This window comes from Pomacea canaliculata, linkage group LG1 (assembly GCF_003073045.1).
Source record: "Pomacea canaliculata isolate SZHN2017 linkage group LG1, ASM307304v1, whole genome shotgun sequence".
NCBI lineage: Eukaryota > Metazoa > Mollusca > Gastropoda > Architaenioglossa > Ampullariidae > Pomacea > Pomacea canaliculata.
This window is the reverse complement of record NC_037590.1, coordinates 20866846-20892736: the sequence shown is the minus strand read 5'-3', so window position 1 is coordinate 20892736 and position 25891 is coordinate 20866846. Positions and strand designations below refer to the sequence as shown.

The 25891-nt window shown below is 41.3% G+C and overlaps 1 protein-coding gene across 2 annotated transcripts in view; it reads left to right on the top strand.

Annotated features, from left to right (window-relative positions):
- Positions 1–25891, top strand: part of LOC112566849 — a 68485-nt gene that overhangs the window by 17282 nt on the left and 25312 nt on the right. For both annotated transcript variants that reach the window (XM_025243248.1, XM_025243256.1), the window contains exon 2: positions 3165–3242. In XM_025243248.1, coding sequence (XP_025099033.1) covers positions 3165–3242 — 78 coding nt within the window. The remainder of the gene's footprint in view (positions 1–3164; positions 3243–25891) is intronic.

Genomic DNA, 25891 nt, shown 5'->3' with positions numbered 1-25891 from the left:
AGAGAGAGAGAGAAAGACATACGTGAAGGAGGAAAGAGATGGGGGAAGCAGGAGGGGCAGCTGGGGAACCATTGATCGCTGGATGTTCCTAATTTCAGTATCATGTCGGCACGAGTAGTACGTAAGTGTGTTTCATTAAAGCCTATCAGCCTCCTCGGTCCCTTTCCGTGATGCTGTGCCGACCCGCACCAGGCGCAGAAATCGACGCTCAGCCAGCGACTGGGATGCTGCTGCTGCTGCTGGTGGTGCTGCTGATGATGATGCTGATGCCTTTTCACGTGCAGTTCCGTGATTTGGACAGGGCTAGCCGCCTAGCCCCGCGGCACCAAACCACAGATAATTAGCGCGTTGAGTGACAGATCGACAGACAGACAGACAGACAGACAGACAGACAGACAGACAGACAGACCAGCACACAGACAGAAGTGTACATACAGACTGTTGACGCCATTACAGTAAGTGGTACAGAGCACCTGGAAGCTTGTTGAGACCAGATTCTCGGCCTTTTGAGAGAACTTGCTTGTAATGACAAATGGGCTGAGTGTAATTAGAGCCTCGCTTTAAGTCTTGATGAGGTGGGATTGCAGTGCCCTCTAGACAGGAGGTCCTGGCGATGTGAGGCAATGACTCCAAAAATGACAGCGTTGTCAAGCACGTGACACTTGGCGCTGCATCAGCAAGATGGCCTGCAGCCTTCGTCCACAATCCTGCCACAAAAACTGTTTAATGTCTCAACTAAAAATAAAATAAACTATAATAACTGCATGTGTACAGTGGATGCATTTATGCTAACGATCGTCTGGCGAACAAACAAACACACAGTAAAATGTGTGACTATGTTTGAAAATGTTTCCAACGACCGTCCTGTTAACCTCTCCCATGGTTATACATTTAACAACAAATTTAACAACCAATAGTCTCCATGTAAAGAAAAATTAAAGATGCGATTTATTTAATTTTACATCTGAGTATTGAGTGACTGGCTGTATCAATAGTCTTAACTGTGAGAGAGGCTTTGAGCAGGCCACCACCACACCTGACTGATTTCGCTAATGAAATGCTCCATTACAAAGTCTCGAGTGAGCACATCAAGCCCAGTCTCTGAACACCAAAGAGAAGCAATGGTGTGTCAAGCGGTCACAATCAAGGGGTCTGTAGTTAATTGAGATGGCGTTGGAAACTGATTTCCCGCCCAAGTGAAATCTCCGGCCTCAATTTGTAGCGTTTCAGCGAGAAAGGTCATCGAGGGCCATTCCGCCTGCCGGGGATGGAGTGAGGGACAGTGGCGGGCCCTGCACTCGCCATCCTCTTGCCTCTCTTCTCTCCAAGTCTCCAACACATTTAAATGACCGAGCACGAGCATGGAGTCTCTAAATTCTTGTGAAGTTTCTCCGCCTGCCTGTCGTGTTTTTAAGAAGGAAACAAACAACAACAACCAAAAAAAAAAAAATGAGTGCGTGACACTCGAGCACAAAGACGCACCTACCCACCATCACACACGCACGCGCACACACACATATCCACGGAAGAGCACAAGCAAATCAACACACACACATAGAGAAACACACATTTTATCAAAGAGATAGTAAGAAGAAACAAACAAGTAAAACAAAGAAAATAAATAAATCGATACAATAAAAATATGACTTTGTTTCCCCATTCCATTGCTTGCGAAATAAAATTTGCCACCAACGGATATTCTCGGAAGAATCATCTGTCTTTAGTATTAAATAGAAGAAAAAACAGGTTATTCCAAACTTTAGGAGGGTTAACCTTTTTTAAGACGAAAATCTTTGGCAGTAGATATAAAAAAAATAATTCACTTTCTCTAATAGTTTAGCAGACAGGACAGTAGTCGTTAATCTTTGGGTCTGGGGTATGTCTCGGTTTATGGCACTTGAAAACAGTTGGGTGGTGGGTAGGGGTGGGTAAGACACGAGGAGTGGGTGAAATGTATGTGTTGTGTTTGTGTGCGTTTACATATATATGTTTGTGTGTGTGTGTGCACGTCTGCTTGTGAGAATAAGCGTGCACTCGTCTTTATTTACTTATTTTCACGTTCATTTAGCGTCGGTAATTAACAAGAACATATTTTGTCATTAGTCTGAGCTTTAAGCTAAATAGTTTTTCTTTCACACTCAGCAGGAATACATCCTCGGTTTATGAATATAATGGACACTAAATGAATGTGAGAGCTACACAGAAGAAAAGACTAAGGAAGAATGGGGGGGGGGGAGAAGGAAAGAGCGAGAGAGGATGAGAGAGAAAAGAAAAAGAGAGAGAGAAAAGAATGCGCATTTTCAATCTTTGAAACTCGCTCTCTTTATATTGCACTAAAAATGCGTTTTGTTTTTAAAAAACCAACAATTTATTTTACAGAAACTTAAATAAGCTTAAACACCACAATCAACATAAAACAGAGACCAGTTAACTTGAACTCGATAGTTACCAGTCCTTCCCTCTGTCTTTCAGTCTCTTTCTTGATTTACTAATTATTTCTTTATGTGCTGGCAAGTCCGTCACGTGACATGTCTAAAAGTCCTAAATTGTAGCAGTGATGAAACTCAAGGTGTCATCCATCCCACCCTTGGACTCTTTGCACTGTCTGACATTCCTATTACCTTAGCTGTCTTTCACATGTTGTTTGCTTACTAAATGTGAATGTCACCTTATATTTCTCTGTGAATCGCAGTCCTTGTACCTATTTGACTTTCAAATTCATCTTCTACTCTATCCGTGCGCACATCTACCTGCATGCACATACTAATTCATTCACCATCCCGCTGTATGTCTATGTTTTGATAAACAGAAACCTTCTCTACTTGCATCATAACCTTTAGAACCCCGCTGGCCTTCTATCACAAAGAGAATCATTAAAGCCGTTCTTAACATGACAAATGTCATCCAACGTTTGATCATTCTATGCAAATGTGTATGTAAATGTCACAAGAAACCAATGGTTACCAATACATTGCCGGGTCCTTTGTCAGTACAGGGAGACGTCAGGTGTCGACACTTCACCATGGGTTAGACTGACCTTAACTACCGACCAACAAAACATCATATTTTTATATTTATATCTTAAGTTCGTGTATATCATAAGTTCGCGGGACATTTATACACAAAAAATAAATTATGTAAATTTTGTTTATGACTGTTTTCAGAGTTGCGAAACGCGTGAGTGCATGGAGGCTGCTGCTGCTATTCTCGGGAGGATGAACTTCTCCGCCAGTCCTTGCTCGGTGAGTGTTGTTTGTGAGAGTTCAGCGGTATTAGCAGACCAAAGCTTGTGTGTACCTGTGTTTTTCTTGTTTTGATTACTCATGCCAGCTATTCATTAGCGACAATTATCACCATTTCCACCAACTCACAAATGTGCCACAGCACTCGAACATTTCCAGGTCACGTGGTCTTACAGTTAAAAAAAATGCACTGTGTATTGAGAAATGTTGATAAATTGCACAGCTTCTGTGTCATCACTTGACAAAGAGAGAGAGATGAAAGGAGATGAAGACTGACGGATATTGGAATGACTGAGTACACACATAATATAAAGGTAGAATGTGAGTGAAAGATGAATGCAGAACATTTACTCACTTCGCTATTTTTTTTAACCGAGTAGAAAAAGTTTGTAAACGGCTGTGGCCTTTTAATTAACCCCCATGCCCCACTAAACCGTTATCTGATACAGTAGCATACAGCAACATTTTTCGAAAGCCGCTTCAAAGATCAAGGTAGACAGTGTTGTCTTGCTTTATCTTCAAAGTCTATTCTTGAAGAAAGACAGGATATACAAATCGTCTTAACAAGTTGATCGTCTGTTGTGTAGTGGACACGTGTACAAAAGTTAGAAGATATCATCTTGTTGTCTGCTATGGTAAACTATTAGTGTTACTCTCCTTCTACCTTCACACATTTGAATGCTTCTTATCTAGGGGATTATCTGCTTGCATGTATACCTCCTTTCTCAGACTTCAACGAATGCCATCAATAGGCTGAAAATGTTATTTTCTTAAAACATGTACGGTTGTCCTTTGTTGGAAGAGAGTTCTCTGGTGCTTTCTTTAATAATAAAAAGAGAAAGAGAGAGCAAACTTGAGAAACGGTCATTGTGTTTGACAGAAGTCGATACTCTGTCCTTGCGGAAAACCGTTAATTGGCTGGTTGACTTTTCATGCACGGTGAGATTGACAGCAAATTTTTAGGTTTACTGGAAAGCTTCATGGCTCGTCCTCTGAAGCAACCTTTGCATCTTAAGTGAACTTTGAATGTTGGTCAAAAGTTGATACGAGCGTATCATACTTTCTGTCTGTTTTGTTTAAAGATATAGATACAACTACGATAGGCATTGCGTGAACTTTGCAACAGTGTGCACAGAAGAACTAAGTTGTGATTTGGAATGATGGGACACATGAAGAGCTTTAAGAGGAGTTAACGCTTACATAATTGTATCGTTTGATCAATGAATGTTTTATCTCCTGATTGATCCTGCATGTACAACCCTGACCACTCTGAACCAAAAACAACTTTAATTTTTGATAGCCGTTTAGGATCATGACCTCGACCCTAGTCAGTGAGTAAGAGGCTGTGTGATGACACTGTTGAAGGTCTTGTATCTCAGTCAGATGGTCTGTCTAGTTACGAGTGACAGCTAAGTGAGGCGGTTTGTCATTGGTCGTGAAGGTAGCCATCCATTAGCCAGCCGTCTGCTTAGCGAAACTTTCGTTGGCTTCTTGACCTCAGTGGACAGGTCAGCCGTGAAGACGTCTGGTGCAGTAAGTCGAGGAGGGCAAGGAGTTGTTCTTTCCTGCTTTTGTCTTTAAGGTGCTCCTTTCAAAGATATTTTAGAAAAGTTTGAGACCTTTTTTGTGTATTGAGAATGATAGCTTGGCATTTGCCAGTACCAATCAAGCTTTCCTGTTTTTTAACTCTCTGATATATTATTTATTTATTTCTAATATATGCTCTCAATTCTCTATCGTTACCCGTTATTACCGAACTTCGTGGCAGAACTATTTTCTCCTAAATTATACCCTGGTTGAAGATCGAATGCCTCTTTTTGTGCTAATTTAAGCTTGTTATCTTATTGTGGTGACCGCTGAAATTAAGCTGTAATGCGAAACATGGTTTACTAATAGTGTGTAACTTTTTAGTGATTGCATAACAGGGACAAAGAGCGAAAAGTCAAAAGTCTAGACATCAATAAAGCAGAAGACAAAACATCAACATTTTTGAATTTAAAAAAATCTTTGCCCCAAATCGTGTCAGTTTTCTCACTCCAGACACCTAATTAATCAAGTAAAACATGAGGAAATGATTACTGATCGTGTATTTACGAGACTGCGCTCAACAAGAGGAGAGAGTGGTTAGCAGAGACAAAACAGCAAAACATTGTGCATCTGATTGAAACTTCCGCCCTGAATGTGTGAATTGTTTGCTGTTAACTCTGTGGTACTTACATTTGAGCATCCTTTGTACTTCTAACACATCTCTCTTTTAGCAACTCACTTTATTCTTCTGTGCTCTCATTCTTTTTCTCTATCTGTATGTTTTATTTTTTATCCTTATTACACGTTAATTTCTTTTTCCTTCTTTTCTTTCTTTATTTACAGATGTGTATGTGTGTTTGGAGAGGCCAGGGGTACTTCAGTACACAATCATTGCCAACTTCTTCAGAAATGTGAATTTCCCGAAATAGTTCTCATGTTTGCGTGGGAGGGCTTCATCCTTTGCCACTCACCTCCTTAATTAGAGATGCATGTTCGTATAGACGTTCGCATGGATGGTGCAGTGCATGCGTTAAAACTCTCTTTTTTGTCTACGTGTAATCGGCGAAGTGGAGAGGTTTCATTTTTAGAAATAATTAAAACCGGCTATGCCTTCCATCCCGCATCCCCCTCAAAAATTTATTTCTAAAGTACACAACATTTCAGTCGTCAAGCGCAAGGAAGCAGCATCTCTTCTCTCTACGAGGCTGCAAGTACACGTTAGTGCACGTCTGCATCCGTTCGTGCACGTGCATATTTACCCTCCAGTCTATGACACCCATCTCTTACACTTTTTGGTTGTCGCAAACCGATGACCACATCGACCTGGCTCGTTCCGATCAGCTCGACAAACAGTCACTACATGCGTCGATTATCACCTTCAGCCCAACCTCCTCCTCCCTCTCCCTCCCCAACGATTGTGTAATTTGGAAAGGTGATCCACGAACTATCAGCTGTCGCTATGGTGCGCGTGCATGCATGCATGCATCGACGTGGTGACCAGCTCCAACGGTCTTCATCCCGCAGCCTGCGTGCGCGCTAAGGACTGAGATTCCGCAGCTACCCGACGCAAGCCAGAGGCGATCACGTGGCACCTACCCTCCTCTATCCCTTCTTCACGTGGAAACATCCGGGCACGTTCTTGTGACGCAAGCGCAGTCGGCCATGTTTACACAGATTATCGACTGCGGCGTAAAGACCAGCACTGGATCCTCCTCTCGCACCGCCACAAGTTATGAATCGACGTGGCTTCACCTTCTCGTCGAAGGGCGCATCGAATGAGATGGGCTTGTTGGGATTTTTTTTTTTTCTTCCTTCAGGGAACAGTGTATTGAATTCATGTTCAGTTCCAAAGCTGCCGCTAGGGAAAGAATGACAACTGCGAATTTTTTTTTCTTGTATTCTTTTCTTTCTGTCTCGATTTTCAGATATTCAGTCCTACATCAAAAGATGGATAGGGAGCGGGCAAATGCCTTGATGTTGGTTATGGTTTTGTATTCAAGGTGCTGTCGGAATATTGATGTGTAAAGTCGTTATGAAGTTGGCCTCCCACTTTGGCGGACCCCACCCTGCTCTCAACAAACGCATCGTCTCGTGTCAGGAGGCAGAGACAGAGAGAGAAATCTGAGCACGAAGACAAAGATGGAAACACAAAAAGATGACATCATAGCCAGACAGACAAAGGAAAGCGGAAAAGAAAATAAAGAAAACAATTTTTCATCCCCATGTTTCGTAAAAGTGTGTTTCAATTTTCTTTGAAATACTTACGAATTCTTTTTCTGTACTTTGGTGTGTGAGACAATGCTCTGACCTCGCTGATGCTGTAAAAGCCAAATTCGTTTTCATTTTGAACTTCAGTAATTGTGTTGGAATGTACATTTCATTATCTTGGGATTTTTTTTAGCCTTTTTACCCTCTCCTTTGTGTAAGGTGAAGGCAGGTTTCTTCTGTTGGTTTTTTTTTTTTTTAAGTAATCATTCTTCATTCGCTAATACAGCAAAGAATCCGGAATCTTTCTTATTTTAGACCTCAACAGTGTTCCATTGGAATGAGCATTTTATAAGTTTTTCTCGTACGTTTCCTAACATTATTCGACATTAAAGACACACTCTGCACTTATAAGCAGTAAAGTGTTTATATCCACCACCATCAGTTTCGGCATCAATTATCATTTTCCTGAGTACCTTTGAATACATTCATGTTCACTAGCTATTTTTAGTGGAAAAGAAACCACACTACTGTCGTATTCCTATCAATAAATTCCTTATTAACTGTCTAGAATAGTGGAAAAATTAGCTTTGCATTTACAGTTGGACGTGCAGGTAATTTCAACATGTCTGCCGGAGTCAGAAGGTATGTGCGGCGCATATTTACATGAATTCAAGTCACTTTCTTGTTCTTTCCTGCAGCAGTCTACATCTGGCTCCTAAATAAAGCCATAATTTGTTCGTCATTGGGACGCCAATCGCTCGGGCCTGTAAAAATGGATCTGCGCATCAGCGCGCATGCGTGCAAGGGGCCGCAACAATGACGTTCCTTTTCGATCGTTTCGCGCCAAAAAGGAAAAAAAAAAAGTCAGGAGCGGCTGTAAAGTGCAAATTGGTATCTCTAAAATGTTGATTCCTCGTGGAAAGCCAGGAAATGATAAAGAGCGAGGGAGGCGCAGTTCTGAAAATATAAAGAAATAAGAAGGAACCCGGATTTTTTTATTTATCTAATTTTTTTTGGGCGGGGAAATATCCTTTCCCTTTTCAGCCGCATGGATTGTTGCAGACTGGTTATAGAATAATACTTTACAAATTCTCAACAAAATTTCGACTCATTCCTTTTATAAAGTGTTTATTCTGGCTGCTGGCTTGTGATTACTAAAAAAATATGATCTCTGAATTTGTCGGCAAAAATAAGTGAGGCTAAATAGTCTAGCTGTGTTAGCGCGGGAATAAGCACTCTGATGTCGTGAAAGGAAAATTGGAAAAAACTTTACTATTAAAATGTTTGTTTGTTTTTGTTTATTTATTAACAGTCTGGTAGCATCAACAGTTTGTAATGAGAGTTGTGTTAGTAGTTACACGGTTGAAGATTGGAGACTAAAAAAAAAAGTGTACATCATCAAAGTCATCGTCATCATCATCGTCATTATCACGATCATCAGCAGACTGTCCTGTCACGGCGTGCAGACGGTCTAGCATGACGTCACAGTCCGAGACAGGAACAAGAAGACAGCGGAGATGGGTGTTGACAAGGGCAATTAGCTGCCCGCTAGGTGGCTTCCGAGGGGCGGCGCTGCCTCCGCTATTCCGGTCACGTCCTGCAGCCTTCGCTGGCGAAAACTGTGTGCGCAGCGCCATCTTCCTGCCACCAAAAAAAAAAAAAATTATAAAGAAAAATTGGGAGACCATCGTCAGTCATCGCTGGCCTGCAGTCTAGTGAGTGTAACTCACTGTGAAGTTTATGGTGAGAACGCGACTGATCATGCACTCAGACCGAAGTATATTGCTTATGTTCTAACCCCTCCTCCCTGAACTCTGACCTTTCTTAGAAGTCTCGGTCTTTAAAGTTCTTGGCTTGATATTCAGTCAGGCTCACACGCACAAGTAAGTACACATATACAGAGAGATAAACATTTTGATAGTATAAGAGAAAAAAATTTTTGACGATTCTATTTTAAAAGTATACACACACGCATACAGACACTCTGTCGGAGGTATACTACAAATACACACATGCGTGTATACCAACGTGTGGATGGAGTGACGAGAGTGTACTGTAACATAAAAGGCACAAAGTGCGGTTTTTCAGACTGTTGGAGAGAGCATCCTACTTTTCTTCTCTTTTAAAATTCGATTAGCTCGCCTACGTCCTAGTTTGTCTATATGCTGAGGCGTCTGACAGGAAAGAGAAGGTCAGAGGTTGGGGAAAACTCCAGACCTGAGGACGAAAATCAAACCATTTTCACAAGAACTTCTGACAAGCACCTCGTCGGCGGGTCTCCTCCTCTCATTGCCCGCGGGGTTAGTTTCCACTTCGGAGACGCGCGGCTAACGGTTCCTTCGTCTGGCAATGGCTTCAGGACCCGCCGACCACGTGACACTAAACTGCTCAACATAAAGGATCGCGTGACTGCGAAACCGTCTTCGTCCTCCTGCTTCTCGTGACCTCTGAAGGCAACGAGTCACAAAGTCTGAGTTCTGTTATAAACACTTGAGAGAGTTGCGAAGTCGAGATGGTCTTAGTGTGTGTGAGAGCACGGATGGGGAACAGAGAATGAGAGAGAGGAGAACAGAGAGCGGGATAGTTAATATGATCTCAGTCATGATGCTAATTAATAATAATTTATATACATTATAGACAGCTATGCGTTGTGGTATGTGTTGCCTGTGCGTGGCGCGTGGTGTCTATGTCCACAAAGACTGTTCTTATTTACTATAACCATCTATCTTCTTACGCAGGTGTGTTCCAAATGATTAGCATTTCTTCTCAGCAACTTAACAAGCTATGACAGTCATGACAAACACCAATCAGGCGAATGTGCGTGCGATGTGAGCTTTTTACAGGGGGAAGGGGTTAAGCGGGAGGGTGGCAACCTCTCATTTTTCCAGCTGAGAGAAAGAAAGGAGCCTGGGAGAAAAGAGACGGGTAGTGAAGAGGAGGAGGAGGAGGAGGAACAAGAGGCGTGTGAAGGAAAGAGAGTAAAGAATTGTTCTCCTATTCCACCACAACGTGTGAGTCTTCGTTTTTCACAACACCAGCTGTGGACACTAATGTTGATCTCCCCTGACAACCCAGCTACGTAAAGAGAAACCAATCATTCCTGCCCACGCCTTCACACTTTTCTCTTCAAAACCTGCTAACCCTCTTGGGCCAAAAAAAAAAAAAAATAATAAAAAAATTGAAGAAAAATAGGGACACGAACAGTAGCTCACCAGAGTAGACGCCTCTCTGGGTTTCCAAACGGTCTTTGTGAAGCAAGTCCGCGGCTAAAGCTCGGTAGAAAGGAATCTGTTAAGATTGTAGCCTCCTGTTCCTCCGCCATCATGAGGTGAGCGTACTTAACGGCACAACTGCGGGAGGAAATGGGATTTTGTTGTCGCATTCTATTTTTTTTACTAAACATAATTTTCTTCTAGAATCCAGTTGTGCTTTAAGAGGAAAAGTTTATTGTCTTGTTGGCCAATAAGTTTGTAAAAAAGAAAATCTGGGAGGAAAGCAGGAAAATCAAAAGTAAAGGAAGAGAGAAACGAAAGAAAGAAGGAAAACTAAAAAAAAGAAAGAAAGGAAAACCGGAATTGCGAAGACATTGTCTGTTATGATTAAGTATGCTGTGGATCTTTCAAAAACTTTTAACGTTAGCTGTTGTGTGATCAGGAATTTCTGTAAAACTTCTTGATAGCTTCTCGAAACCAAATTTTCGTTTTCCTTCGCAGAATGTCAGGAGTGTAAACGTGAAGTTTTATGTGCGAGAGGGAATCGATATAATTTCCCGTATTTCTTTCTTGCTGTAGAGAAGATCTTTGGAGAGGAGATACAAGATACAGGGCACCACTGTTAGCAGCTGCCAAAGCTGCTGTTTTGTGAGGATTCAATGTTTATTGGATTAAAATCAGTAATCGTTTGCTTCAAATAAACAGCAGACTTTAGGTAAAAAAAATAGGATGTAACATTTCATTTATGTTTTTGTCGACACTATTTTTGCTCTGATCGAAAAGGTAATAAAAACATTTATTCACACACACATACATGCGCGAGCGCTTGCTCTCTCCACCCCTACCACACATACAGACACACAACTACCTAGGTGTAATTACATATGAATATTTATATAGCCATGCAGACTGGTGGATGCATAAATACGAACGCACGTGCAAACTCATAAATAAGTAGAAGCGGTTGAAAAGATTGAGTGCAATTTAAAACAAAATGAAATCCTGTGGCTTTCCCCAACCCCATCCCTTTACAACACTCTTTTTTTCACAATTGTTAGCAAGTATCTCTTGACTGCCATCAGGTTCACAACTTAATCCCGTGGTTCACTTATACTGCTATTCTCACCTGGTCTTGGCTTATCTCTAGAGTTTGAATGGACAGGTATGAGATCCGACAGAAGAGAGACTTTGCTCAGCTCCCAGTCCTGCTGGGTGTCGTGCCCTCCCTTCATCTAGTGGAGTGCAACAGTTCGGGGAGACTAAAGAGCTTTGTACACGAGGACAGTTTGCTCCCCCTCCAGTTGGAGGAGACGAGGAGATGGTCAAGTCACTGGCTTCTCATCGGCCACAGCCTCCTGCTCATCCCCATCTTTCCTGTCCTATTATAGCTTCCTTTGCTGTTGCAGAAGCTGATTGTGGGGTACATTTGTTACCTGTCAGGTACCCTCAGCGTGCATCTTTACCTAAATAAGACTTACTTCCAAAGCAATGCCTGCATGCTCAAGCTGCAGATAGTCTAGTCGGGTATCTGTAGAAGGTGTCAGAGTCCTACCTCTTTCCATTGATCCTATTGGTTCATCTGGAAAATTCCAGCGGCGTGTAAAAGTAGTTGACTAATTTTTATCAAAAAGTTTTAAACATGCACATCACACATTACTTTTGCCTTATATTTTAGTGACATATTTTGAAAAGTTCATATCATCCACATAGTTTAGACCCTAATAAGCAAAGATGCAAAGGTTAAAGTATTAAAAATGTCCCAGTAACTTCGAGAACGAATTAATATATTGATATATAGTCACTGAGCCTGACACTTGCTGTGAAATCAAAACATGTTTCCATGGCTCGAGCTTCATTCACATGCCGCACGTACTGTGAAGACAGGCGAAGAATTGTTCCTTCGCTGTATTTACTCTCAGACCTCGCCAGTGTTTCTGCACGGCCTGCCTCGCCCCGGCTGTCTGATCCTCCGTCCTTAGCGAGTGGCCCATCAGGGGCTTTCATGGAATCCCCGGATGGCCCGAGGTGGCATTGATTTCCGGTCCGAATAAATCTTATGGACTAAGGCACGTGGTGAGATGCGACTTCACAGGTTGACCCCACCCTCACCCTGTCCAGTGATGACGAACATGACTGCCTCCTTCTGAGCAAGCTGATCGCAGGGCACGCACCCGCCGTGGAGGTCGAAAGATATATTTTCGTGCGATACCAAAGCAAAAACAAAGAAATAGAGAAAATTGTATTCATTATTGACCTGTCGTTTTACAGAATGGGAATATTATTGACAACCATCATGAATTCTTACGTTAGAAATTTAGAGAAAGGACAAAATAATTTTAAAAGACATCGAAACGATACAGTTGTCGAAGGAGCAAGGCTCGGCATTAGTAGACATCCATCTTGAATGAATAAATAGTGTTTTATAGGTCTATAAAAGTAAATTTATGGATGGAAAAATAGAGACAATAAAAACGACAATAAAATTCAAAGAAAGAAAGGGTAAACGGCCAACTAAGAGCGTTATCATTCAGTGTACTAGCTAATGATTTCTTTGAACAGATTTTCATGGAAGGAATGAAGAAAAAATGACATTTAAATATTTAAAGTATGTTTCTTATCTGCAGACAACCGCAGCACTGTCTTCTTCTCTGCTGACCAATTACCGAATCCCCATCTCGCGCAATCATCTTCACCACCTCAATATTTTTTCTCCTGTGATAAAAAAAAAAAAAAAAATGTCGCACGTTTACCTTAAGGGAAATTTCATTTCCCCCAACGTGCAGCTCTCATCCTGACTGATGCGCAGACAGCACAAAGAAATTGTTTCTCACGTCCCGCCTCAAATGCATTCTATAATCAGTCTCTTTTTTTGCGGTTATAAATATTCCTTCCATTTCATCAGCGAGAAATTTTGACATCACGCAGTCACGTGACCGATTGGGCGGTTTGGCGAGAGCGCTGTCAATCTTCATCAGCTTCTCAGATATCACCGGAAGTGCCAGAAGAGTGAGAATGGGAATTGTGAGACTGGAGGTTAACCTCGGCGGCGATTTATCGGCGTGCGAATGGCCACATGCAGTGTTTTAATTGTGTTACTAATGTGACACGTATTGGCTGACCATCCTGGTGAATAGAAATGCACGAGAGCGCAGCGGCCATTGGCGGTCAGTCTTACCTCGCCGACAACAGGCTTTACAGAGTGAGTGAAGCGTGAAAATAGGAGGACTGAAAGGCAGTCCTGTAATTTGCGGTCGTAAAAGATTTTAGTGTGCTAGAGCTCTCAAAGAAAAAGATCTTGTGTTGGTGTCTATCATCTCTCCATCGCTGTCTTATCTTTCCATCCCTTTAGAATGTTAGTTGGCTCCTCCACAACTGTAAAAAGTGTGCTGCCGGACAGGGGCTTCGAACCGGCTACTGCGCTGCGCCTTTGGATTCAGACGTCGCTGATTGTACAGCTAGCAGTAGATGACATTGTGTGTATATGTAAAACAAAACTAGGAATACAGAGTACAACAGTTTATTTCTGTCGTTTATTTATTCTTTTTTGTTTCTGTTTTTTTTTTAAACTTTCTTTTAGGTTTGTCTTTTTTCAAAGTTTGATTCTTTTCACATTTTTTTCTTTCATATAATTGGTATTTTTTGTTTTTCTGTTTGTTTTTGTCTTTATTTATTTTCTTGTTTTATTTTTTATTTCTTTGTCTGTTTTTTATTCCTTTTTATTTTATTTTGTTTTTGTTTTTTGTTTGTTTGTTTTTTTTTTTGGCTTTTATCGAGCTAACTTTTGTGGTTTTTTTGTTGTTTTTTTTTTTGGTATTATTATTTTTTTTTACTTTCTTTCATTTTACACCCCTTTAGTCCCCCTTACTCTTATTTGTTTGTTTACTAACTTCTCGTTTTAACTCCCCTTCGACTGTCAAACCAATCCTTTTCATCATTGTTCCCAAGCAGTTACCAAGGGGTGTTTCTGAGTGCTTGAGTGACACAGCACTACTATATAGAAGCATATCTCGCACCTACTGCACTGTAGGCACTGAACTCATTAATCTTAGTCTTTGCATGCCAGTGCTCGTCACGTGGACACACCTTGCCACTGTGCGCTCTTTAATGGCCGCGGGGCATATCATCAGCACTGGCTTTACAGCAACAAGAATCAATTGCGTGTCGACTACTTTATTCGTTTTCCTGTTTTTCCCTCCACCCTACCCTCCCACAGCCTGTCTACTCCATATCTCGGTGTTTGCAACTGCGCGCAACTAAGCGTAACAGGATCTGCTTGCATCTCCTTCTTTGTCTTACACGAGGCAAAGATTGATCAAGCGAGGGTCCACGTGCATGATGTAGTCTGGCATGATGCAGCAGCGGGTCAAGTCTCTTGTTCACTTGTGTGTGCGAGTCAGCAGAGCAAACACGAGTAAATACTAGTTATGAGCTTAATTGATTTACTGCTTCTGTGCTCGTTCTTTTTGAGAAACATATATGTCAGCCTTAGTAAAAGCTACAGAGCTTACAGTTTAGATGGTGCCGATGATACACGATGGAAAAAATATCTTATTCTTTATTTTTGTCTTTTTTTAAAAGAAAGTGTTTGTACTGTCAACTGAAAATCGATTTGGGTAATACAATATTTTGAAACTTTTAACAAATTAAGATTTATTTTCCTCATAACTATATCAGAAAAAAATTAAAGAGGAAAAAGAAGCAAACGACGATGACCGAGAAAAGAAAAAGAAAATTATTGCGAAGAAAACATTTTTGGTCGTCTTTTATATCAGAAGCAATTTAATCGTCATGGAAGTCGTCTTCCTGCATGCTGAACTCGCACGTGCACCGAGAGAGATCCACTAAGCCATCGAGAGCCTGGATGGCTTGGTCACGTGGACAGCATCTGCACCCAGCGCCCTCGTGACGTTAGCATTAGTTGTGGGCGGTGCTGAGAGATGCACGTTATCCTCGTCTGATCAGTCCAGACTGGTCCTCGACTAGTGTCAAACCTGATTTGCCAGAGATGAACTTCCAGGCTTCACAGAAATTGCCACGAGCGAGTTCACAAAGTCTGAGTTTGTTTCTAAGGAAACGTTTCAGTGGAGTTAAGAATTTTTATTGTGTAGATCTTTATTAATTTATTCACTTTAAGCTTCAGGTTTAATATCAAATATCCTCCAAAATAATCAGTTTCCCTTGTTTCATTTTTTTTTTCTTTAGGTGGTAATGTTTTAAGTCGAATCAACAACTTAAACTACATTTTCTGGGTTAAAGGCAACCTTCATTTCCCCTTTAAACGAGGGACATTAACATACTCTCAGGTAGCAATGTCGCAAAAGTCTGTCCCTGTCTGACTGCTGCCACCATTTTATGAGCCGCGGTACTCTACGAGGTTGAGCGTCAGGTCGGGAGAGGATGTGGTCGTCTGAAGAAGTTTCTTCGCAAGGATCCGCCTCGCTTTCGTTCAGCGGACACTCACATTGACACGGTGATTAGACGAATACCAAATGACAAATGGATGGCGAAGGAAGTTGCTCTAGTCTGACAGAGCTGACATAGAGTGGTAGGCGCGCTTGCATGAAGTGGATCACGGAATTGACAAACAGATTTCTCGGCCCAGGAAAAGGTCGCCTGAGAGTTCTTTGCCAGACTCGTATCTGTGACATTGATAATGCATTAGACTGTCAGAGCCCCATGCATGGTAAATATATAGATATGTATGTACATAATACATACATTGATCGTGCATTAGACCTCCAAATATAAATACATACTGGTTAAGATATTTGAATATTTGCTTAAGAAATGTTAGAATAAAAGGCAAACAACACTTCAGAATTTTCGGTCACTTAAAAACTTATTTTAAATAACAACGATGATAGAGGGTGAACCATCTGGATGCGAGGACTGTGGCGGCTAGACATTGTGGCACAAGCCAGGATGACTTTGAACGAAACCACATGTAAACGGGGTGACTAGAAAATAATTTCAACCTAACGGGCCTTTAGACCGATGACTTCCACAACCATCGATCACATCCAACACAAAGCCTCTCACTTCTTTGCTGAACATGGCTTTTTGCTCGGCATCCCTCATCTTCTTACAAAGCAAGACAACAGACGGAAGACAACGGCGTTTTTGTTGAGAACGCTGTCGAGTGCAGAGTGTACTACTTGGAGAGGGACAGGAGGGGAAGAAAATGCCAAGGAAAAGGATCTGGACTGCTGACGTCATAGGTCATGTCGTGCACAGAGCAAGTTGAAATAACTTTCCTTCAAAATGAATGACATTCACCTTCTCATCGGGCACCGCGCGTATATATATATATATAAATAAATAGTAAATAATAATAATAGGAAGAGTAATTTTTTATTCATTTGGATGATAAGTTAAATGTTTCTCGACTTGTCTTCCACGGTCTAGACGTCCTTGGTGATGTAATGTCAACATGTTTGGCGCAGGTAACAGTTTATAGACACCAGAATGTCAAAGACTGGATCACCCACTCCCTATCATCGGATGTTTTGTGGAGAGAGGTTTGTGGAAAAGCGATTACTAAACAGGAGTCATGGCAATTAGCAAGGGAATAATGAAGAACGGTTTATGTAAGGGGAGATCAGGAATGCTGGTGACAGGAAGTTCGAAAGATTTAGGGCAAGAGGGCATGCAGGACTGGGTGTCAGGGGCACTAGATAGTCTCTCGGGGCCAGCCTAACTATCATTACTGGATACAGCTGACATTTTGCCAACGAAACAGCCTGACCTTTGAACTCCAAGTCTCTGTTTACTTAACTGCAGTGATTCCAGTACCGTGTAATCTTTATGAGTCGACTGACCACAAGAGACTGCTAAGTTTTTTGATTGATTGCCGCTAAACAAAACCTTCATTAAATAAACAAATAAATTAACAACAATTGTATGTGGACTGGTTCAACAAAGCGAAAACAATACCGTAGAGGACTTCCATGGTTTAGAAGGAATAAATTTTCCTAATGAACAAATCACCGGAAGCAATTATCTAGCCACTTTCATCATGAACAGTTGTTGCTGTAGCTGGGGAGAAATTCAAAGTAGTTCGTAAAACTTGATTTTCTTGCAAGAAGAAAAAGTAGATCATAAAAGCAAAAACGTTTGTGTTCAACCCACACTGTCTTCACCAACACCGAGTGCGAGCAGCGACCCCCATGACCCCGCGCCCGCAGGTGACCCCGCGCATAGCGCCTGGTGGAATGGTATTTCGGAGATGGACTTAATCCGTAGTTTTCACACTCTTTGAAATTCTTATTATTCAAATCATCTCCATTTACCTACATTTTCTGTTGTCCAATTTTTAAAATTATTATTCTGTAGTCGTTTTACTATTTAGAGAATCACAACATTGTTATTTATTGCCGCTCTATGTTATACTGGTTTGGAAAAGTCCCACAATTCTATTTGCCCAAATCCCTCACTCCAAGTAGCTTTTTTAAGTGTACATTGGTTATCGAAATTAACAGCCTTTCACTCTTAATCATCGGTATCATATTCCCGACTGTGACCGTGTGTTGATGATAAGAACTCAAACCATCCACACCCAACATCTGTGTCTGTTAATTTACAACCCTGAGACTTTTTACCGGCAGGAGGCTTTACACAAAAAAGTTCTGTTTTTCATTTCTGTGAATGGTCTTCTGACATATCTGGTACTTTGACATTTTGGAATAATCTAGTACATCTGGTACTTTTATCGTCTGTGGATGTTTTTGTCCCACAAGGTGCCATCAATAATGTTGCTGCGGGTTGTTTGTCTTTTCAGGAAGTCAGTCGAAAGATGTGAATAATCACCGTTTACTTTGTAACGTCTTTGTAACTTCTAATTGTCTGTTTCAAAGCCTGGGAAGGCAAAACTATTTGACTAACAACTCATTATTAACCTTTCTTTCGATTGACCCTTCTTGCTGATGACTGAACAAGAACAGAGAAAAAAAGTTTGATAAGAAAGATATTGAAGTAAATGACACAAAATGATTGGTTACATGTGAGACCAGGTTATTGTTAAATTCATTGTTAATACTAGCAGATGAACTGATTGTTTTTTCTGTAAGAAAAATAGTATTATACATCAGTGTATTACCAGTCTGTATGTTTAGAGCAGAGTTAGAAGTTCTTGAGCAATTTTCTATTTTTTCAAACTTTAGGTGACGCTTAGCAAAACATTTTTGTTTTCTTTTCTAAAAATCAGTCAAACCCAGCATCTATCTAGCCATTTTTGCTGCGTTACTGCTAAACGATATATTATTCTATGGAAGTTAATAATCTTAGGTAGAATTTGATAGCAAAGACTTCTATAAACAAGGATATACAGACACACTGCTCGGAAAGATGAACAAATATAAGAAGTGTAAACAGGTTTATTACTTGCCACTCTATGTGGTTCTGAGGAATTCAAACAGTGTCAAACGACTTTTGGTGGCATAGATATTAGTAATGTTTTAGAAAATATCATCCATGGGATTACGGAAACAATTCAGAAAAACTCGAGATTTTGTTTAAAATTTCCTAGTGATGGTGCAGCTCACAAGCTTTACTGAAATTTTGAACAGCGACATTTACGTGCACGCTCGACTGTCTGTGTGTGTGTAGTGTGTGTGTGTGTGCACAGATATACATCAATCACCTATTGTGCCATCCAAGTCTGGGAGTAAAGTTTTGTTCTCACTACGGACCAGACGGAATCGATGCGGTTGTGTTGGTGACGTCACTGGAATACAAAATAATGGATAGCTGGATTCAAAAGTTTCAAAGGAAAATCTGTGAACAACAATAACAACAACAAAAAAAAAAAAAAAAAACCCGCGTGCATCAAAACTACCGAACTAAAAAAATGTTTTTCCCCTTCTCAGAGAATAGTCGATGTATCAAGACAGCAGGACAGTCAGAACAACGGATAGTGTTACTTTACTTGTCTGCAACATACAAATAGTTTCAGTTATACAAAGAAATTTTATTCTGTCTGGGTTGCTAACGATGTTATTGTGTTCTGTGTTATTGTGTTACTAACTGAGTTATAGTGTTACTAGCAAGCTACTGTGTTACTGAATTACTACTGAATTACTGTTTTAGAAACTGTTACTAAATTAATTGCACTTACTGGTGGTCGCACTCATCTTTTCCATTCAAATATCCTTAAATATACTAAGGCTAAAAGGCCACGATGGTCTTTTGGGTGGAAAATATATCAGTAGTGTCCACAAGATTCCTTAAAAATTCCGCACTCAAATTACTTTTTTTAATCTTAAAAGATGGACGCATTCATTACCTTTATATTAATAAAAAGCTTTCTAATTTTTAGGGTAATGGGCTATGATTGTTTATTGTGGAAAGGATATGCTTGTAGTAAGGCAACAGCTAACAAGCTTCCGCAAAATAATAGTCCTCACGAAAGTTTCTTGCAATTTTGAAGACACTCATAATACTGGTTGCCTGCTTTGTCTGGAAACTGCTCTTACTTAAAAGCATTTTGTATTACAACTTGGGAAGGGAATAGGAAAACAAATCACAGCACCCAGAGAAAAACTCCAACTGCTTGCCTGTCCCAAGACGAGATCCGAACCTTTGGCCTCTCACTGCAGTAACGAAAACATGTTTTAACCGCTACACCATCGGCCGCTCACATTGACTGGTGAAGCAGTTGATAGGTTTTTATCCAGAAAGCAAGACCCACGCCCCTGTGATGATATGTGTCGTCTGCTGAGATAGAGAAGCTGTAGGCGTTCAAGCACGAGTGCCCTCCAGAGGAACCTCCGCGTGTCGAGCGTCTGCCGCCCTCACTTCCGGTGCCCCGAGACATGAACTTATCTGCGAGCAGCCGAGCGCAGCCATGTTGATCGTATCTCCATCTTCCGATACAGTGTGAGTTATATGCCCCTTTACATTGACCAGTTAATATAGCTTTCAGCGAAGAAATCTTTTCCTAATTCATCAGTCTGTCTGCCTGCGTGAATATAGTCTACCCGCCTGTCCTTCATCCTATCTGTTTATTTATCTTTACCGGCTTTGATCCCTTTCTGTTTGTTTGTCTACTTATTAACCTGTTTTTTGATCACCTTTTCTACCTCCAAACATCTACCAATCTATTTATATGGCTGTTTATCTTTAATTTCTCATTTATTCTTAAATACCTCTTTGCCTGTCCTTTCTTTGTCTCCAAAGAGTGTCTGATCTGATAAATCTGTTAATGAGATGTTCGTATGCTCTATCCCGAAGAGAAGTTGTTTGGCAATAAGTTTAATAACATCTACTACAGACTGTATTCATGTGCTCGTGTAACTCGCAGATATAGTATTCCATTTGCCTGCCATATTTGACCTCTCGGCGATGGACAACCGAGGTCCACCTTCTGTTCCGTCTTCGCACTCCGACATAAGGAAGGAGAGACGTTGAAGGATTTGTCATCTTAAACACAGCTTTCTCGGTGAGAGAGTGAGAGAGAGCCGAGGCTAGCGTGGAAATGGAAGCTCGGACTAACTTTGCAATTATCTTGACAGTGTTTGCCAGAGCATCCAAAACTCTGTTAGCATCGATTCCCGTCTTTTAGCTCGTCGACAGCCTCCGGTGGCGAGGTCCGCCAGGCTCGCTACACCAGTATTGACTGAGCGATGGTCGCTGTGGCACCCACCAAATGCATTGGCCTTTCTTTTCTGTTTTCTGTTTGTTCTTACTTTTTCTTTCCATTCCTCGTCTCTCACATTCGTTCATTTTCGGTTCTTGGCATGCTGTGTGCTAATGCCACCCGTATGTTGACGTTTACGTCACAAGCTCTGATGAACCCCGAGGGCGACCGGCTTGACCTCTGTAGGGTAGGCGAAACCATCCGAATATTCCTGCAGCAGACCTGACTTTCACCTCCCTGGCATCGCGGCAAAAAAATATTTGTCACAAAATCATCCATCTCAACAATCGTCAACACTGTCGTCAAGCACACAGGACGAACAGGCAAAATGCATATAAGCAGGTGCGCAAGCAAACGAAAGACCATTTTACCTTCACAGAGGAAAATTCGCGGCAGAAATAAACAACAAAAACGCACCAAATAAACAACAACAAAAAACGCACCTGCAAACGTCAAGCCAGTTCCCCAAATTGTTTATTTTTTATCTGGAAACATTGAACGAGGCGACAAAACCCATCTACCTCCCTTCCGATGGTAACACGTTTTTCTTACCTGTTATTGCCAACATCCATTTTAACTTCCTTTTTTTCTGTTTGAAATTCTGGGTTTCGTTTTTGTCGAGCTTCTTTATTGTCGAGACACTTCCAACTGACCAAGGACAAGTCAAAAAGTCTTTGTTTTGCTGCTTGAGCAGCTCAGTCAGTAAACCACGCATGCATACTGGGGGACTTTTGTGTGTAAGTTTGCGTGCATACATGCATACCCAAGAACACGTAACATCATGTGCAACCTTTTATTCGATGCATTCATCTGTCTTACAACTACTGATGTTCACACTTTGTGCATAAATAAATATATACATTTGTGTATGCATGCATACAAATATAAATGCGTTCATGCAAAACAAATACTAACAAACCGAAAAGCATTAATTTGTGATCAAATAAACAAAACAGAAAACAAATAAATGACCTGTCCTCCTGAAAATTATCGAAGCAGAGATAACATCTACAAAGGATAGCCCGTGTTTTTTTTTTTATTTTACTTTTTTGGTGGGGGTGGTGTGTATCTGTTTAGCTTAAACATTTTACATTCGTGGATGCTTCAAGTTCTTAAAAATAGAAGACAGCGATAAATAGCTGAGCGTGAAATAATACGAGCGAAAACAGTGCTATCATCGTTAACCTGATAGTCTGGCGGCGCTGCAATCAATAGAGAATCAATAACCACTCCCCGATTTAATATTCGCAGTTTCAGCAATTGATGATGATCACCGTCCGCTTAGGTGCTGCGGTGTTTAGATAATGCACCCAATCGTCAAATGATCGTCCAAAGCTGTCAAACGAGAGGGGAACCACGGAGAGAGGGAGGACGGAAGAAATGTATAAATTGAGAATAAACCACTGTCAGGGAGAAATTGCAGTTCCCTAACTGTCAAACATCCCTCGTATATTTTTCGTTGAGTTCAGTGGCGAAGCGCGATAACTCGTCGCCCAAACAGCTGTGAGTTAACGTTCTTAGCACGGACTTGGCTAAAATATTTGATGGATGCCATAAGGAGGAAGGCTTAGACAGAATCCATTTTTTATTCACTAAAATGCAGATGTCCTCGTTTCATGTTTTCTATTTTTATCTAGGTAGATGCTTGATGTTTTGTTTATCCTCCATCTCTCAAAAATTCCACTTTTAAAAATTTTATTTTATTTCTTTTTTGCCGTTTACAAATTATCGTCTAGAAGAAAGAAACAAAGTATTTTCGTATATTTTTCAAGAGAATGAAATTTCCTCTTCATTATAAGACGGTCAAATACCTTTTGAGATCCCATATCTTAGCATCATGACTGCAAAATAATTTTTGTTTTAAAATTTCTATCCCATTCCACGAGTTTCACTGGAAACACGTTTATTTATTCAGTATTAATTTCTATTGCATTTCGTTATTTGTGCTTGCCTCTGCACCTTCGAAAGAAACAAAAAAAAATTGAGACGAAAGACAAGTTATAAGAAGACGACTTTTGCAAACGAATGACTAGACTGGATTCAGGTCCTGATGCAAACTACATATAGACATGCATCTGGTAGTGACTCCATCTTCCAGCCATCATTTGTACCCCTCCCTCCACAACACACACACCACAAACTCTCCTATTTATCAAATCAGCAAGACTAGTGCCCGTGCGGTGGTCACACAGAATGGGAAGAAAATGATTTATTGTCAGGTGCCTCGTTATTAGCTGTCTTCTGTCCCACCGCCAGCAAGCGCCGAGCTATTCTCCCTCCCCCCCCCTGTTTTTATCCCTCACTCCATCCCCTCTCATCTTCCGCTACCCAACGATCGGCGATTTCACTGGCGGGGCTGAGATAAAAGGGACATCCCGTAACATGCCTCATTAACTCAAGTGACACGTGTGAAGTACCAAGTGTCCCTTACACTCCGGCTTGTTATTGGAATGGCCACAGCAAGGGGTTAATGTTAGACACGAGTCCACTCCTGAAATAGTTTCTATTTACAGAAACGGAAGTTTCTCTTGGAAAAAAATCAAATTTAGAGCATTTGTAATTTTGTCATCCTTCTTGAAACCCTTGGTAAGTGAAAGTCTGTAAATATAGTCTTAGGATTTATAAATGAATTTCTAAATAATTTCGGATGTCATGACAAGTTATTTATCTAAAATTATTTGATGCTTTCTTTGCTTTTCCTTGTCCGTTCACATTTTTTTCCGCTGAAACACGTCTTATAAAAATATCTACAATTCAGTAAAAATTGAAATCCTGCTCTCAGTTTTTATAATAGTTTCCCAGAAATCCAAGGTGGGGTATGACTGGCAGGCAGGATGAGGTGCTGGTGATAGACAATCAATGGTGATCGTTTGATGATGGATGGATAACCGTGGCCGCTAAACACTGGGGCTATGGGCCTCGTTGGCCAGAAAGCATCACCACTGAGCCGTGGTGCGACAAAATAATCACGAACAATTCATCAGAGACAGCAGTCCGCTTCCCTCTCGGGTCAAAAACCTTATCAGCGGAACGTGACCAGCTTTCTCTCATTATGTAGATGTGTTGATAGGACTAGCGACTTCTACAAGTCCCAGGGTTTTTTTTTCCCCTGTAGAATGTCGTGGAGGAGGTCTGGAAGATGCTCAAAGGAAGTGGCGGCCTGACGTTGTGGAAACGAGGCTCACAGACGGCAGTGAAAGGACCGAGTGGCCAAGTGGTCAAGTGTTTGCCCAGCGAGACACAGTCAACGGGATGTAGGGGTTGCTGTGCACACATACTCTCACCAAAGAGGCAGACGCTCTTCGTGGAGCTTTGTCGAGACTCGAGTGTCCTTCAGGTGATTGCCTTCAACACTCTCATTGCGCTGTTTGCCTTGGGAAGAGGGATTCTACAGTTATTTCTTTTCTGATGTACTCAATCAAGTTAAAAAAACAAAAAAAAAAAAATAGTCAAAATAAAAAGGGGAGTTAAATTTTCTGATGTTATTTTTACAATAAAATATCGCTGATTTTCGGTATTTTTAAAAATAAAGTATTTGACTTTAAATTTGTTGAAACTATTATTACCGTTTCTGCTTCTGGTGTGTTGTAGTCGCATGTTGTGTGAATAGGGTAGATGAAATACAGCAACCTGTAAACTAGGGTATTATCTGTATGTGCCACCCAGGTAGACATCACTGCAGCATAAGATTTCGTAAGCCGGGTACTTCTGCTGGGTAAGACCCTGATTAGTGCCGGGAGCTTCGGCTCCAAAGCCCTCGATTTTTCTACCGCTTGTACTACAGGGCAAAGACCTTAGAAGCCAACTACCTGCATGCCTTCTCTACCCCTCCACCCGCCTTCATCCTTCGGATACATTTTCCCCACACACTCCCTCTCTCCTTTTTTCTTTCTTTTTCCCCTTCCCTCTCTATCTCTTAACTTCTTTACTCAGCGTGATGCTATACAGCCGTGTATACTACCTTTTGTACCGCACTTTCACTTTTTTTCATACTTTTAGCTATAAATGACATATTTTATAAGGTGGTCAGTTCTCAAAATCAGAATGCAGGTGGGTAGGGAGCTTAATTACATCATAGATTAATAAATAATCGTTTTCATCATTAATCATTCATTATTGCTAAAAAATCTGAAACTAAAATTGTTCATGGATGCAAGATCATTCGGTCAAGGGTTTTGAATCCTGGGTCCATAGAAACAGTCGCATGAAACATGTGCGCACGCCAACTCTTCTGTTTTTCATTCTTTCTGAACGAAATGTTTTGTCTGGCACCGAGCGGGTGGCACTGTGGGAAGGTAGGTGTGCGGTAATGCGACCAGGCGTGGCGTGAAAAGCCGCTTGTGGAGAACGCTCGCGGTGAGTCACAGCTCCTGATGTGGTGTGAACATCATGCACGACGATTGCTGTTGATGAAAGGATGCAATAACAGTGAATTCCTCTCTTTATTCTCTCTTTCTCTCCATTCTACACTTGAGTTTCGTCGCCTTATATATAAATATATTTCTCTTGTCCTATCACTGTTTTTCTCCATCTGTTCCTCTTCTCTCTGTCCCTATCTCTCCCAATTTCCCCCTCTCGTATCCCACACACACACTCTCCCTCTCCCGCACTAGCAAGGAGCCAAACCTCTGGAGAAAAATTAAGAGCTCTTTTCTCAAATGATTGCTCCAGACTACTTTCGCCGACTAGTGGACAAGTGGCTGCACAAAAAGCAATGCCTTGTACTTCAATAACGAAAGTGGAAGGGAAGGTACAATACGACACTCATCGCATAGCGAAACGATTCATTTTGATTTTGCAGGCAGCAACCTGGTCGGCGGTTGTATCTTATGACGGTTGTTTATAACTGTCGGCCTGGCGTGCGAGGGGAGGAACCCTGTGACCAGGGGCTGTGACAGGGTCCCGTTCTCCCGCTAACGACCTGAGCCTCCAGCTTCGCGTGTCCTTCCTTGGACGTGGCGTGAGTGGTGTCCGTCCTTCTCTCTGTCAGGGTCGACATATCGCACGAATGCATGTCATTGACAATGAATAAGCGAGAAAACGGAAGGGGGCCTGAGTATGAAGAACGT